At 43.6% G+C, this 14,236-nt stretch overlaps 1 protein-coding gene across 1 annotated transcript in view; it reads left to right on the forward strand.

Moving 5' to 3' along the window:
• gramd1bb (GRAM domain containing 1Bb) overlaps window positions 1-14,236 on the forward strand; it is a gene marked incomplete at both ends in the record, with an annotated part of 71,069 nt that overhangs the window by 34,598 nt on the left and 22,235 nt on the right. Inside the window, 1 exon segment of the mRNA XM_080459404.1 lies at window positions 12,792-13,002. Within this exon segment, the coding sequence (XP_080315530.1) occupies window positions 12,792-13,002 (211 nt within the window).

The following is a 14,236-nucleotide window of genomic DNA, read 5'->3' on the forward strand; positions in this document are numbered from 1 at the left end:
CGTAGACACGCACGGTGCATACGCAACACAGTCCTGCACAGAAACAAAAACATCAAAGACACTCGGATACTTACAGCACGCAGTCTAAATTTGCATGGTCGCCTCTGATCCTCAAATGCATACATGCAAACCGTACCCTCAGGCGTGTAATATCCACTGCCGAGGCGCTAATGTCTCTTAAGGCTATTTTAGGATGACTTTAAAATTGGAGCTCCCGGGTCTCAGCAGCCAGGCAATTCATTTTAATAGATGCATGGCGCCGCCGCAGGGAGAAGCCAAAGATCTCAACTTTATGTGCGGCGCTGGATGGGCAGCAGTTGTTTCAGCTGTAATGTTGGAATATACAATCATGTGAAAATTAGATGTGATGATTTCAACGGCATTATGAAACGTCTGGTGTCAGAGGTTGGCATGGAGGGGGGAGAGCGAGAGGGAGAGAGAGGAAGGGAGAGCGCTGCACCATCCATCAATAGGCCACAGTGGACTCCAAGTTCACAGCAGGAGCCCTGCAGTCGAGACAAACTGCAGAACTGCTTCAGCTTATTAATTCTCTCTCTCTCTCTCCCTCTCTCTCTCTCTCTCATCCCCTTTCCCTTGTTTTATTATTGCTGCATCCTTCCCACAAGCCATTTGTCATCACTGATTATACTCTGTGCTCTTCCCCAGTACACTTCCTCTATAACCTGCTTTTTTTCCCCCCGTATCTGTGACGTGAATAGATATGATTGACCACGGGCAAAAATACGTAAATGGCATTGATTTTCAAAAGCCGATGAAAAATAGAGAGTTGCTTACATAATCGCTCTTACTGACAAAAACAAAATGCCTAAATGCAGACTCAAAATGGAAAATATAAAGTTTGACTTGCACGCAAAATTTCAAAGTTGTGATATTTTTTTGCGAGAGATATGCACTTATTACTATTATTTTGACAACAAATGAAAGTGTACCATCTTCCATGAAGTTGTACAGTCATTGCAGATGCATTTACTTGACAGGGCTCATGTTGTGTTGCAGCAGGGAGTGCTTCCGCCTCGCTCGGCCTCTCTCTGGTTCATTAATGGACTGGATTTGCGTTCAGGGACAGACGGTTGTATGTAAGATGAAAAAGACTTCACATTAGCGTTCCATTCACTTGTCGCTATCGTGAAGCCTGTCCAAACAATAGGTCCATTTTGCCATTAAGCCTTCAAGAACGCACAATCACGATGGGCTCCCCGTCCCCCGACCCCCCCCGCCCGCCCTCGCTCCGCTCCGATCCTGGGCGCTACTGTACACAAGTTAAAGAGCGTCTTGTTTACTAAGGCCTTTTGTGACCAAAAAACCCTTTTGTGCTCTGTAGGTTCTAAAGATACCATTGAGAGCACTTTACACGAATAGATCAGACTTTATTTTTCTTGCACCTGTAAAATTAGTAAGGACAAGAAAAAAGACAAAAAAAAACAAAAAAACAAGTGCTGCAGTTATTTGCATTTAAGTACTCTTTTTTTTATAGAAGATAAATATTCTATTGATCCCAGAGGGAAATTGTTGTTGCACACAAGAATTCTCCTCACAGAAACAACATGGAATAAATAGCATAGAAGTTAAATATCAATTAGACAGAATAAGTAATATTATTATATACAGAGCTAAACAGTGGTAGAAGCACAGAAGGGTGAAATGAACAGAAATACATAAAAAAAAATTATTTTACACGCACACACACGCACGTATGATGTATATATTTTGTTGGCCTGAGTTTAATTTGAACGCTCATGCAGCTTTGTGCATTAATTTAGCTGTTTCGAATTCTACCAGATCTGGGAGTTTTAGTAGGCCGGAATTCATAAATCAGGCATTAGTGTGGTCGAGCAAGCCTTATAAACCAGTCTGATGGCTCTTTTCTGGAGTGTGCACATCGGTTGGAGTGAGGATTTGTTAGTGTTGCCACAAACTCCCACGCAGTAATTGAAATATGGCAGTATGAGTGAACAATATAGAATATTTAGTGCTTTGTTAATTCAGAAGTATTTTGCTTTGCTGAAATACTTTAAGATATTCTGGTTCTAATGTGAAGGTTCCAGCAGATCTTGTGGTCAATAATCAAATTTATTCACCTCTCTCTACTTTTACACCCTCTGTCATGATTTTTAAGTCGCCAACCTTCAATTACAAACAACATAAATGTTGTTTTGTCCACATTTAATGATATTGTATTAATATCCAACCACTTTCAGTTACCTAGATCAGTTAAGTAAGCAGGTGTCCAGGTGTAATATTTACAACCACTCTTCATCACAACTAATTGCTTCCTCACAGTGAATAGAAAGTTTATTTGATTTTAATGAAACAAACCTGTTGATGAAAAAAATAATATATACTGCATATTATTCTACAATTAGATATATATAGTGACCAAGTTATAAGACTTGAATTTAAAAAAAGGTATAAAAATAAATAAAAAATCCAAACCAACTGTAGACACCCAAATCCATATTTATTTAATCCATATTCTATTACTAATTTATCAAACTCAGGGTCTGATCCCAGCTGATGATGGGTGAAGGCAGGCACCAGTCCATCACAGGACAAACACAGAGAGAGAGTCGCACACACTGACATTTACACCAGTGAACACCTTGTTTTTGGACTGTGGCTCGGACTTGGAGTACCTGGAGAAAGGTCAGACATGCGCCAGGATCCTCCAAAGAGACCACTCAGCACCGCAAACAAACTCCCTAAAGTTCAACGCGTATTGTTGCCCCATGGAGAGGAGATAGGATCCTCTTTCACCCTTCTTCACACCTAAGCTGTGAATGCAGGTGAAGCTGCGGATGGTCATATCGATGTAGCCTGCAGTGAGATGCTCATGTCAGCTGAATTTGTTGGGACTGTATAAACATTCCTGTTGTGTACAGTATGTATGTCAACGGGTGTTACTGTCAACCTCAAACTTACCTTAACTGTGAACGGGTTGTTGCTTCCAGGAGTCCCACCATATATTTCAATCATACACCACTACGAAACCCAATAACAAAATGAAACTCCTACATTCCTTTCAACTCTCCAATTTGAAAAAAAAAAAAACAACAACTCATCAGTCATGTCAAAAAACCACCACTCGGCCTCGCTCTCTCTCACCAGACCATGTTATCACCCAGCCTGCCTTCTTCAGCCTTTCTATCCCTTGCAGATGGCAGTGGCTGTGACCAGTCCCACTAGGACAACGTGTCCCACAGGGCCTTAATCCCTTTGCCAGTTTCCTGTCCCCTCCCGCCACCCCACCCCAACCCCCCTCCAACATCTCCACCAAGTCCTTAAATTACCTCACCGAGTTGTGCTTCTGAATTTAAATTACTGCCTTTAATCGAATGTGCTTTTAAAGCTGGTTCTTGTACTCAGAGGTATGGTAGGTTGCACTTCCAGTAAGAACTGTTATATTCCTGCCCCTTGTTAATTTGCATTACAGTGAGGATAATTAAGCATGTTAATTAGACCTGGGCCTAAATGTCCCTGTTATGCTCATGAGGGGAGATTTAAACTGCTGTAGGAATTGTAACAGACGGTACACACCGTATCTTATGTTGTGTTTTGATCAGTTTGTTTTTAGTGCGTTGCCACATGAACATTTGTGGGAAAAGCATTGATTGGCCTGGTATCTTGATCAAACCGTATTCCTGCCGGGTGTTGAATGGAGACATCAGCCCTCCGGCCCACAGAGCGCCCCTGTCACTCTGAACATGTTGACTGCAAAGAGCACTTAAAGTCCAGGCTTTTGTTGATATCTAATCATGTGTGTCCGTGCTCTCTGCTGCAACATCACCCCGTTCCAAACACACAAACACACCCTCAACCAGCTCCCTCCGTCTCCCTCCAGTTGGGAACGGTTCAAGTGGCGGTGCACATGAATGGCTTGACGGGCTGCCATGGTAACTGCACGGCCGGCGCAGTTGGGCTGACAGACATTTCCGACCCAGCCAGGCGTCGCCACATTGGTGTTGCCATGACGACTCTGTAAACAGCACTCCTTCCTCTCCAAAAGATGTAGAAAATCTTTGGCATCTTTAACCTTAGCTGCTCAGACCTCCTCCTGTCAATCATACGTGGATCAGCAGTGATGTGCTGTTGGCCGCGTACCGCGGCTTGTGAGTGTGCGGGCACTTTGACCATCTGCGTGTCCCCTGAGTGCAACAACAATGAGAACAGTGGTCCCCTAAGTAGGTCAGTTGTTGGTGTGAGGTTGGGCGGGCTTATCTGGGCACACAGTGGTCCAGCTCAGTGGACCAGCTCCCTTTGTTCCACAGCACGGCTCCGCTGAGCGCTCCCACACAGGCAGCCAGCACCGCTGCAGCCCCGGGGTCAAGACTTTCCAGCAGCACGGCCTGGACTTCGGTTTGGTTTTTACTGAGTGTGCTCCTCACTATTGGTGAATAGTTGTAGATGGATTATCTAACTTTCCTTTTGCTGGGATTGCCGTGATAGTTTTGTGGTGCCACCTGAAACATGCTGTGGAATCACTGTACACTTGGAATAATCATGTCAAGTGTATATGGCTTAGGAGCAGCCTCAGTCAAACAAGTGACGTGATTCTAAGTCACAAACAATATATTTTTACGCAGACATAAGAAAAATAAAAGGAACAGAAAGTGAAATAAAAAGATTGCACTTGTTTTATAAATAAATTTTTTTAAACAACGATCACAATAAAGAAGTCCCAGATTCCGTGAGTTTAATGTTCTCAGGTCGTTCCACAGGCGAGGGGCGTTTTATCATAAAGGCAGTTTTAGTTTTCTTTACTTAAAAACAACTAAATGGTAGATCTTAAATCGTTTTTCAAGGTTTTCCATGACGACATCTTCATCAATTAGATCATAAAGGCTATAAATGTTACATGAAATGTATAATCTACGTTAACATTTGTAAGGCCGTAAATGGCATTCAGTCTTGTGGATAAAAACCTTTCCTCACATTTCCTCTTACTACTTATGTAGATGTTTGAATTAAGTTTCGTTTGTTTGTAAGTTTCAGTGTTGAGTAAAATCTCACTTTCTCTGGCTTTATTTATTTTAGCATTTTTTAAATATTATTCGTAACAATTTTGGGTCCCTGTGGACTGAGTTAATATCCACACCTTTTCCTTCAAATGTCCCTTTTTTTCTTGTTATTGTTAACAATATAATTTATCATTTTACACCTGTAACAATCCAGCTCACTATCCTTTTGGAAGGATACCTTGATGTGAGTGTGCTTACACAGAAACATGTAAGCATTATTAAAGCACAAGGCAAAGGATCTGCATAATAAACATGAAAAATGGGAACTCGTATCTACTTTAGCGAAGCAAATAAACAGGATTAGATGCAAGTGTTGCCTCGTATTTTATTAGATGAAACAAATACATATAAATAATGAACATGTGAATATTGAATAATTATGCCATCTCCCTAAGAGGACCTTGTGTCTGTAATATTTTCATCTGTCTTTTTTCTTCCTCAAAAAAATGTAAAAAAAAAACAAGTGTTAAGAGCTCCAATCTCTCCTTTTTTTCTTTTGTTTCACAACTAAAGCACTTTCCTTTTATTAGTGTGTGGGAAATAAAAACAAAACTAGGAATATGTATTTTAACAACCTGCAATGAGACAATTTTAGTTTTATATAATTCAGGTGTCAAGAAATAACTTTAAACATATTAAAATGGGTTCTTGTTGTAGTGTAATGTATGACAGGACGTAACATATTGGAACTGTTGTGTATGAAGGTCCGGTCAAAGCTCAGTTACATTTAGTAGCACAAATTGCGACTGCTGCAATCGTTTTGGTTTTAAACAAATATGCGTAAAGCCTAAAGACCAAAGCTGATCCTGATCCTGCAGTAAAATGCCATTTGATTGCTTGGGAGTTCATATGTCACACAGCAATGGTGCACTATGGGCAGTAATCTGTGTTTTCAGTTGAGCCGTGCTCGACAATATATAGCACATTTGCCTCAAGGGTAAATGAGATCACAAAATATTCACGTCAATATTTGATTTTGTGATGGCGTATGCGTTGCCGCCATGGGTTGGATCCCAGCACGATGCAACAATCTTCCAAAACGTGAAAGGCCTTTTGCACTATTTGAAGGTATTTAGAGAGAGCTCCCTGTTTGGTGTCTGCAGGTTGATTTCTTGTCCTCAAAAGTGGATTTGTGTGCTTTTTTTTCCTCTCCTGAAAACACCAAATGTGTTTAGCACACAGTCTGAGCTCGCTTATTATGTGATTTCGAGGGAGCTTCGGATGTAAAGTGACCTGAATGCCGGTGATGTCAGCCCCTCCATTCATGAAACACATGAATAATTGAGGAAGCAGCAGGCTCAGTGCACCAGCACCAAGTAGAGGTGGAATGCAAAGTGAAAGCCATCTCTTTCCTCATTTGCTCGCTCACTCTCTCTCTCTCTTTCTCTCTCTCTCTCTCTCTCTGTCTCTCTCCCTCCCTGTGCTCTCTCTGGGCTTGCACATTCTCCCTCAATCGCTTTGCATCTATTGTCAGTCTGCAGCCGTGAAATTCTGTGAACCGGTAGCAGAAATCGCGAGAGAAAAGCACTGCGTGGATACGAAGAAGCAAGCAGGCAGATGATCCAACGGCCGGGGGAGCGGAGGACGAAAAGGAGGGAATGGAAGAGCGCAGGTTGCTGAGAGAGAAATGGAGCTTATCAGCAGCAATTAGACAAAAGAGAAGACAGTGAATGATAGATAGAGGGAGTGTGTGAATATCCAGCTTCAGAGGTTTCTCTTCATCTGCTGGGAAAATACGTTTCTTTTATCCCCCCTCTGCCGCGTCCGTTTCCTCCTCCTTTTCCCTCTCATCATCCTGGCATGCTCCGGAACTCTTCCACCCTCCTCCCCTCCTTCCTCCCTCATCCCTCGCTCTCCTGTCCTCTACCCCCCCTCTCCATCTATCCACCTCCTCTCCTTCCTCCTGTGCCTCATCCAAGGCTCCCGCTGCGTGAATGAAGCCATTTGAAAGGGGCTGAACGCTGCCGAGCGGCTCTCTCCATGGCTACGAGCAGGTTAGTGCCGGGAACAAGCGCCTGCTTACCTGCCTGCTTCCAGCCACAGCGAGCAGGGAGCCGACGTAATGACTAGTTTCCCCGCTTGGCAAGATCAACATGTACCTATTTAGGAAAGTCCGAGCGAGGGGGCACCTCAGACCACCAATGCTTCTTCTTTGGCAGGTGGTGTTAAGGGCGATGTAAGCTGGTTATTAGGAGATCAGAGCTGGCCAGGGAAGATCAGTGGCCCTAAGCCTGCTAAAGAAAATCTCCCTGCCTGCTTCCATCTTCTCTCTCCGTCTCTCCCTCTCTGTTTATCTGCCCAGCTACCCTTTCTTCTTTGACGCCGAGAGAGAAAAGAAAAGTGTTGTGCGCAGTCCGTGGGATGATCCGCTGGGTGAACAGCTCGTTACTGGGAGCTGCCTACGAGGACATGGTGGTGTTTGAGTGTGTGACGGTGGCCAACGAGGGCTGCCGCTGCCTGGAGGGCTGCTACGGCGAGGTGCTGAGAGACTGTGTCTTTCAGGAAGGGTATGGCGGACTCCTCCATGTGTGCGTATGTGTCTGTGCCAATGTGCATGTGTAGGGAGTGTGGATGGGTGGGGTATGACGGGTTCAGTTACACAACCAGTTCAAGAGTCCATTTGAATGCGGAGCTTTTCTAATTGGGATGATAATTTGCGGATTGCGTGTGTGATGTTGCTCATTTTATCTGCTTAATGAAATAGAGCGCGCGGAAAGGTATTTCTGCAGTGCGGGGGCGTACGTGTCCCCCCCGTGTTTACATCCGCTTATGTGCACTGCTGCCGTCGTCATGCCAGTGTGCATGCGCAGTGCTTGTTGGTGAGCGTGGAGCTCCTCATGGCTTTTTTCAAAGCAAGCGGGGCTGAAGGGCCACTGCCAGATGGGTATTTTCCAGGGTCAGCAAAACTGTGAAAACAAGTGAGGCCCTCGGAAAGGCCCGGAACTCTGTTCCATTGTGGAGCGAAACCTTTGGACAGCTTGAGCCAGTTGGATTTAGAGCTTTAGAGCTTATTTAAAGAAAAGACTGCAACAAAGTGGTGCAAACAGCAGGCTTGTTTCTCTTTCATTTTTCTCTGTCACTGTGTATGTAAGAACTTGACCTACTTTGAATGGCGCTGACTTGTTGGGATCCTCTGTGATGAGCACCTTGAAGTCAGTGCTCAGTCTGTGCCGGGCTCTGTAATGCAGATGAGTTCAGTATTTGTGCCTCTGGGAACTATCACCCGTGCACAGTATGCTAATGAACATGTGCTTTTGCTGTACAAAAAGTTTAGGATGTTTCATTAATAAAGCCGAGGCGTGGGTTAACCTTCCCTAAAACCCTCTTAATTTGTCACAAAATTATGTTTGGTTTCTTAACCGTGAGCCTAAGAACAGCACACAACATGCTACATTAGGGTTTGTTTTTTTTCTCAATCTCAATTTTGCAATATCTTTTTCTGACGCCTATACTACCACACGTTTACTGCTTATCACTCAGCTCTCTAGTGAACCCATCTGTTTACTGATAAGTATGTTTACAATTAACAAGGGAATAATTCTTGCCTCGTGGCGTTGACATTTCAGCTCATCATGACTCGTGCAGATGGGTCATGAAGCATCGTCTGCCACACCGGCTCCCTGCTGTATTTCCCGCTCAGACGGCATCTCTTCAGAGCTGATCGACTATATTTAGTCACACACACTGAATATTTAAACCACTCTCTGTGTTCACTGTTGCCATAGCGATATTCAGTCTGAGCTGAGCTTTATTTGAGCGTTACAGTCATGTGGGTGGTGCTCCGCGGGATGTGACTTTTTAATTGTTGAATTGTTTGTCTGTTCCTCTCTCTCTCTCTCTGCACATAGTTTGTCCCGGTAGGTAAATAGAAATGGTTTAATAAATGGAACTGAAACGTTCCTGTGCGCCGTTTGAATACTGTGCTTGGACTGAGTACATCTACGGTGTACGTTGCGAGGACGCGCAGCGGCAGGCCCTGTAAAAATAGAACAACCGAATTGACATTTCTACCTGAAATTTATCAACAACTCCCTTTGTGGCGGCTCCCTGCAAGCCTTCACAGCATTACATCTGAAGCAAGACGTTTTGTTGCATAAGAGATGATCTTTCAAAGGATCTGTGAGGATGACAACAACAACAAACAAAAACATTTTTGTGTGGGTAAACTTTCTTTCATTTCCAACGCTGCTGCCTTTCTGGAATATGTGGGAAAGAAAACTTGGCTAACTAAAAGAAAAAAAAGTTGTGTTGGAAGTTAAAATTGCTGAAAACAATCAAAAATTGTCAGTTGTGGTTCTTTCATTTTCATGAACGTACAATAAACAGCAGTTGTGGCATATAGTGAAACTACAGTACATGTAAGGGTTTATGGGCATTAGTTTTTTCCAAAAGGTTTAAAGAGGAGAATATCGAGTCGTGGGTTGCACTCTCGCCTCATAGAAAGAATGTCCCCGGTTCAAATTGAAATTGAGAACCTTTCTCTGTGGATTTTGCATGTGTGGGTTACTTCGCGGTACTTCGACTTCCTCCGTCAGCCAAAAAACATGAATTTGAGGTGACTACAGTTGTTGATGTATCGTGCCTTACAATAGATTGGAATCAGCTCCAGAGACCCATGACATTCAGTAGGATAAACCAGTGTAGAAGATTGATGGTCAAAAGAAGGGGAAAAAACCTCCAAAAGGTTGGAGGTCTCCACGACGGAGTGCTTTTTCTCCTTTTTGTTATAATTTGTCGCGTTAGATATTTTTGTCAATCTGTAAACCAGTTGCATGAAAATGAATTAAACTATTTCTCATGTAATATCAGCACACTTTGTTAGTAAAAAAAAAAAGTTTAGTGATCTGTCACCTGAGAGCGAAAATAACATTGAGTAGATAACTCATAATGCTCACCGTGTCACAGGTCTGCAGTCACGCATGTTTTTGTGCTGATAGCATTGTTGCTCCACCGATGTCTGAACTACATGTTCATCATTCAGTGGATATCCCGAGCACCGCTGTCCAGAGATAATGGTCTGACAGGTACTTTGGTTTCTGTGTCTCCGTGTTGCGTTTCACGAAGCGGTTCCAAACAAAGCACTTGTGATGGATGCTTTTGTCTGCTCATCTTCGGGCCAGCGTCGGCTGCATGTTCACTCGCTCCACACCTACCACGCTGGTTCAGAGAGCAAACTGCAAGAGTGTGAATGACTGATCGAGTTTATTCATTCATATGTTGATGATGGAGCCGTGCCTTCATTGTTGGCTGTAACATATCTGGAAAAGGAGAGGCGATCTTCTTCAAAAAAAAAACAAACAAGTGTGGTTCTCGGAAACAGACACAGCCTGTCATTTCCACAGTGAGAACAAGTACATCTCATTTCCTCTTTGTTAGTTCCTACCTATTGTTTATAATCATAGACAATGTTCTCTGGCTTTATCAAAGCCTTTATTCTTTGGGTATCTGTAGTTTTCAGCTTCTTTTGTGATAAAGTGACTTGTCAGACCTCAAATATTACACAATCATGTACAAAGGCAATTGCCCATAAGTAAATAATTAATTTAACCTATTACGTCAATAGTTCAAATGCATTTCCATCCCAGGTTTTGTTAAGGATATTTGAAGATATTCTAGGATTCCCATGAAATATACAACTTCAAATTAATCCATGCATGGCTGGATAGTATATCCCAAATTTATGACAAAAAAACACACCACATCACTTCGCTATAAGATATTGCTTCCACACGCTGTGCATTCAGGCTCTGCAAATTGAAAGGGACAGAATGAAAAAAAATGTATATAAAAGAAAAGTGCCGTCACAATGACCTTCAGGTTGTCATCACAAAACCATAACGGACACTAAATCACCCATGTTTATGACAATTTTAAATCACGTGTGTCTCTGGTCTGTAGACAATATACAGGGATGCAGGGAACTCATACAAATATTCTTGTAATGTCCCAAGCCTCACGGCAGATTGTTGCTGTGATAACAATGTGAGACCTGTGTGCTTGATGAAGTTGTTCTTTTTATTTTCTGCTCAGTGTGGAGCAGGAGCCTCTCCAGCTCCATGTTGGTTTTTGTGTCTCCCAGCAGCGCTGAACACAGGAGTCGTGCTCTGTTTGGCTGTTGTGTAACATCCATGCTCCGTGAACAGGTGGGCGGGCGGGGGGGGGGGGGGGGGGGGGGGGGGATTCCCGCAGTGTTCACTATAGCAGCCATCCCTGAAATAACACTTACAAATGGTTTAAAGTTAAGGTAACATGTGTATGACACATGAATATATTCATTGTGGATGTTGGTTCTGACATTCATAAACAAAACTGGGAGATGAGATAGAGCAGGACCCATGATTGATTATCACCCTCATTTAAGTGAAACACTGGCCTGGTTCTGTCATCTTGTGTACGTACAGCCGGTCTTCTGCTTTAAACACATTACGTTATACACAGAATATCTACTCACTACGCTTCCTACTGTAGCAGTGGCGTTAGGCCTGGGAGGAAGTAGCAGTCTGTTATTCGCACGTTGTACGTGTGTCTTGTCTGATTTGTGAGTGTGCAGGTGTACCCTAATGATTGACAAACACCCCACAGATATTGAGATGGGTGGCTTGAAGAGGATGATGTGCGCCTCCAACTTTGGATGTTAAACGTTGGTTGGCTTTGCAAAGAGACACCATCCACAAATGTAATAGCGCCATTAAAGACCAGTCAGCATTGCAGAGTACATAACAGCAGATCACTTTGTAATCATATAGATTGATGTCAGCAGTACCATAACATAACAGATGTGCATTTTTCATCCAGCTGCATTAAACAGATGCGTTTATCCCTGGATGTCCCCCTTCTTTTTATAAAAACCCACCAGCTATTGGTCCAGTTGACAGTGACAGTCAGCCGGGCGCCGTCAATGCTTTCCGCTTCGATCCAGGCCTCCGAGCAGGATCGGACTCCTGAGTGTAACAGTAGATCAGTAATTCATGGCTACTAATGGCGGCCATCGGCTGACGGTGACGTAATGGCTTGCGTAACGCCATGTCAAGTAACCGGGCCTGGCAGGCGCGCTGTCCCACAGATCACTTACAGAGCCTTTTGTTAGCTTCTGTCAGTGCGAGGAGAAGGCTTCTTGCTGAGCCAGCGCTGTGTGTACGTGTGTTAAGAAACAAGTGTGTAGTTCTGGATCACCTGGTTAGGAATCTAGTGCACGATGGATGGACCAACATGGCAAGTTGACCAGCAGAAGTCAGCATGTTGCACGATTTAAGATCGCGGAATTCACTAACAATTGTTTTAATTTTATTGGCAGATTGATGCTTTCCTCTTGACATTATATTCCAGGGTGGTTTCGGTCAATTTACCAGTTAAGAAAATGGCTTTCGATTCCCTGTGGGGAAGGAATTCAGCACATGTCCCAAATGATCAGACAATAAGCTAAAAATACACACACAACCACTTGCCTGCCACGTTTAAAGTGCCGCATTAGGGAGAAAATCCTCAGGTCTTGTGTGTGACAGCATTTGTTTTCCTCTCTGCTGCTGTTGTTGTTGTTGTTGTTGTTGTCGATGCTGAGTCCCCATATTAGCTTAGCTGTCATTAGCCAGTTTAAACACATGGTGCTTGCAGCCTGTTAAGCCTCGAGTGATGTAAGTCCAAGGAAAGAAACGTTGTGCTGCTGCCCACACACATCTATATTTTAATTGCATTGTGGGAACGAGTGTGAATTGATTTTCCTCATCAATTGTTCTCTTCTCTGTTTCTCGTCTTCAGCACTGCCAGTAACTCAAACAAGAGCACACCTGCCTGCTCACCAGTCCTGCGTAAACGCTCGCGCTCTCCCACACCACAGAGCCAGGAGGGTGAGAACATGGTGGAGAAGGGTTCGGACCACTCTTCTGACAAGTCCCCCTCCACACCCGAGCAGGTTGTCCAGAGAACGTACTCTCTGCAGTCGGCGCGAAGCGGGGGGAAGAACTCGAAGGTGAGTGACCAGCGGGCTGTTCAACACAGATTTTAATCCAGCGCAAGTTCAGCCAAGTTGAAGCGCTGACGCTCCTGCATTATGTGCTCAAAAAACACTGAGTTTTGTCACAAACACGCAACAGGGAGCTTTTTTGCTTTGGTTTCCCAAATATATAGAACATTTAAAAACACTCAAAGGCAACCAAAAACAATCAGGAAAGTGATTAAGACACCAAGTCAATGATCTGGGTTTTTTTTTGTGATGCAGTGATGAGTTTACTCACGTTTAGCAACCTTATGACTCAGTCCCATTCTGTCCATTCTGCAATACCGCTTTTCACCACTAGATGGTTTAGCGAGTCACTGGAGCTTCCAGTTTGTCCCCTGTGCAACAAGAGAGGAAGACACTTGAGCTGGAACAATTAAATCAATAATGAGTGAAGCACATCGTGATTGCTTACAGCTATTCACCAAAACTGTAAGAGACACTCAGAGGTCGACCTGGACTACAGTGACTCCTCATCAACACTCAAAAGACTCAAAAGCACAACATGTAAAATGTAGATAATGGCACTTTTAAGTGTAGGTCAGCGTGATTTTCCAGACTCAGGTTATTATTAAATCCTACACGTTTATGTGACGTAAGAATGTCACATTGTTGTGGACAATACCAACAAATTACAGGCGTTTTTTTATTTTACATTTTAGTGGGGGAAGGGTTTGTGCCGTCTTCTGTGGCCTGAATGAACTGAGCGACTCCTCAGACCGAGCTCTTCATTAGCCGCGGGTACATACAGTCACTGCGTCAGAGAAGGCCTCGCTTTATTACTTTTCCTCTCGAGAGTGTAGTGACGTGTGTGTTATGATTGGTTATTGACTTGGTGTGTGACTAATGAGCTGTTAACTATTGCTCCCCCTCCCCTCCCCCATCCCCTCCCCTCCTTTCTGGAGAGAGTGCACTCTCTTCTCCATGCTAGCTTTTTATTTTTCACATATCATTTCCTCCACAGTCTCTGAACCCATATTTGTCGCACAGTCGATTGACAGAAACTACAGTTTTTGCGTCAGAGAGTCGGACCTCACTGATGTAATAGAAAAGATTTACATGTTAAACATGTTGACTCAAAGTTTAATTAGGCTGATTCTACTTGAAATCAGAAAACTAAAGAAATTAAGTAAGATGGCAGCTTCCATCCATCTCCTTTACTGGCTTTATCCACCACACGATGAGGGAGGGCTGGTCCTGATGGAGC

This window comes from Lipophrys pholis, assembly GCF_963383615.2.
Source record: "Lipophrys pholis genome assembly, chromosome: 3".
Lineage (NCBI taxonomy): Eukaryota > Metazoa > Chordata > Actinopteri > Blenniiformes > Blenniidae > Lipophrys > Lipophrys pholis.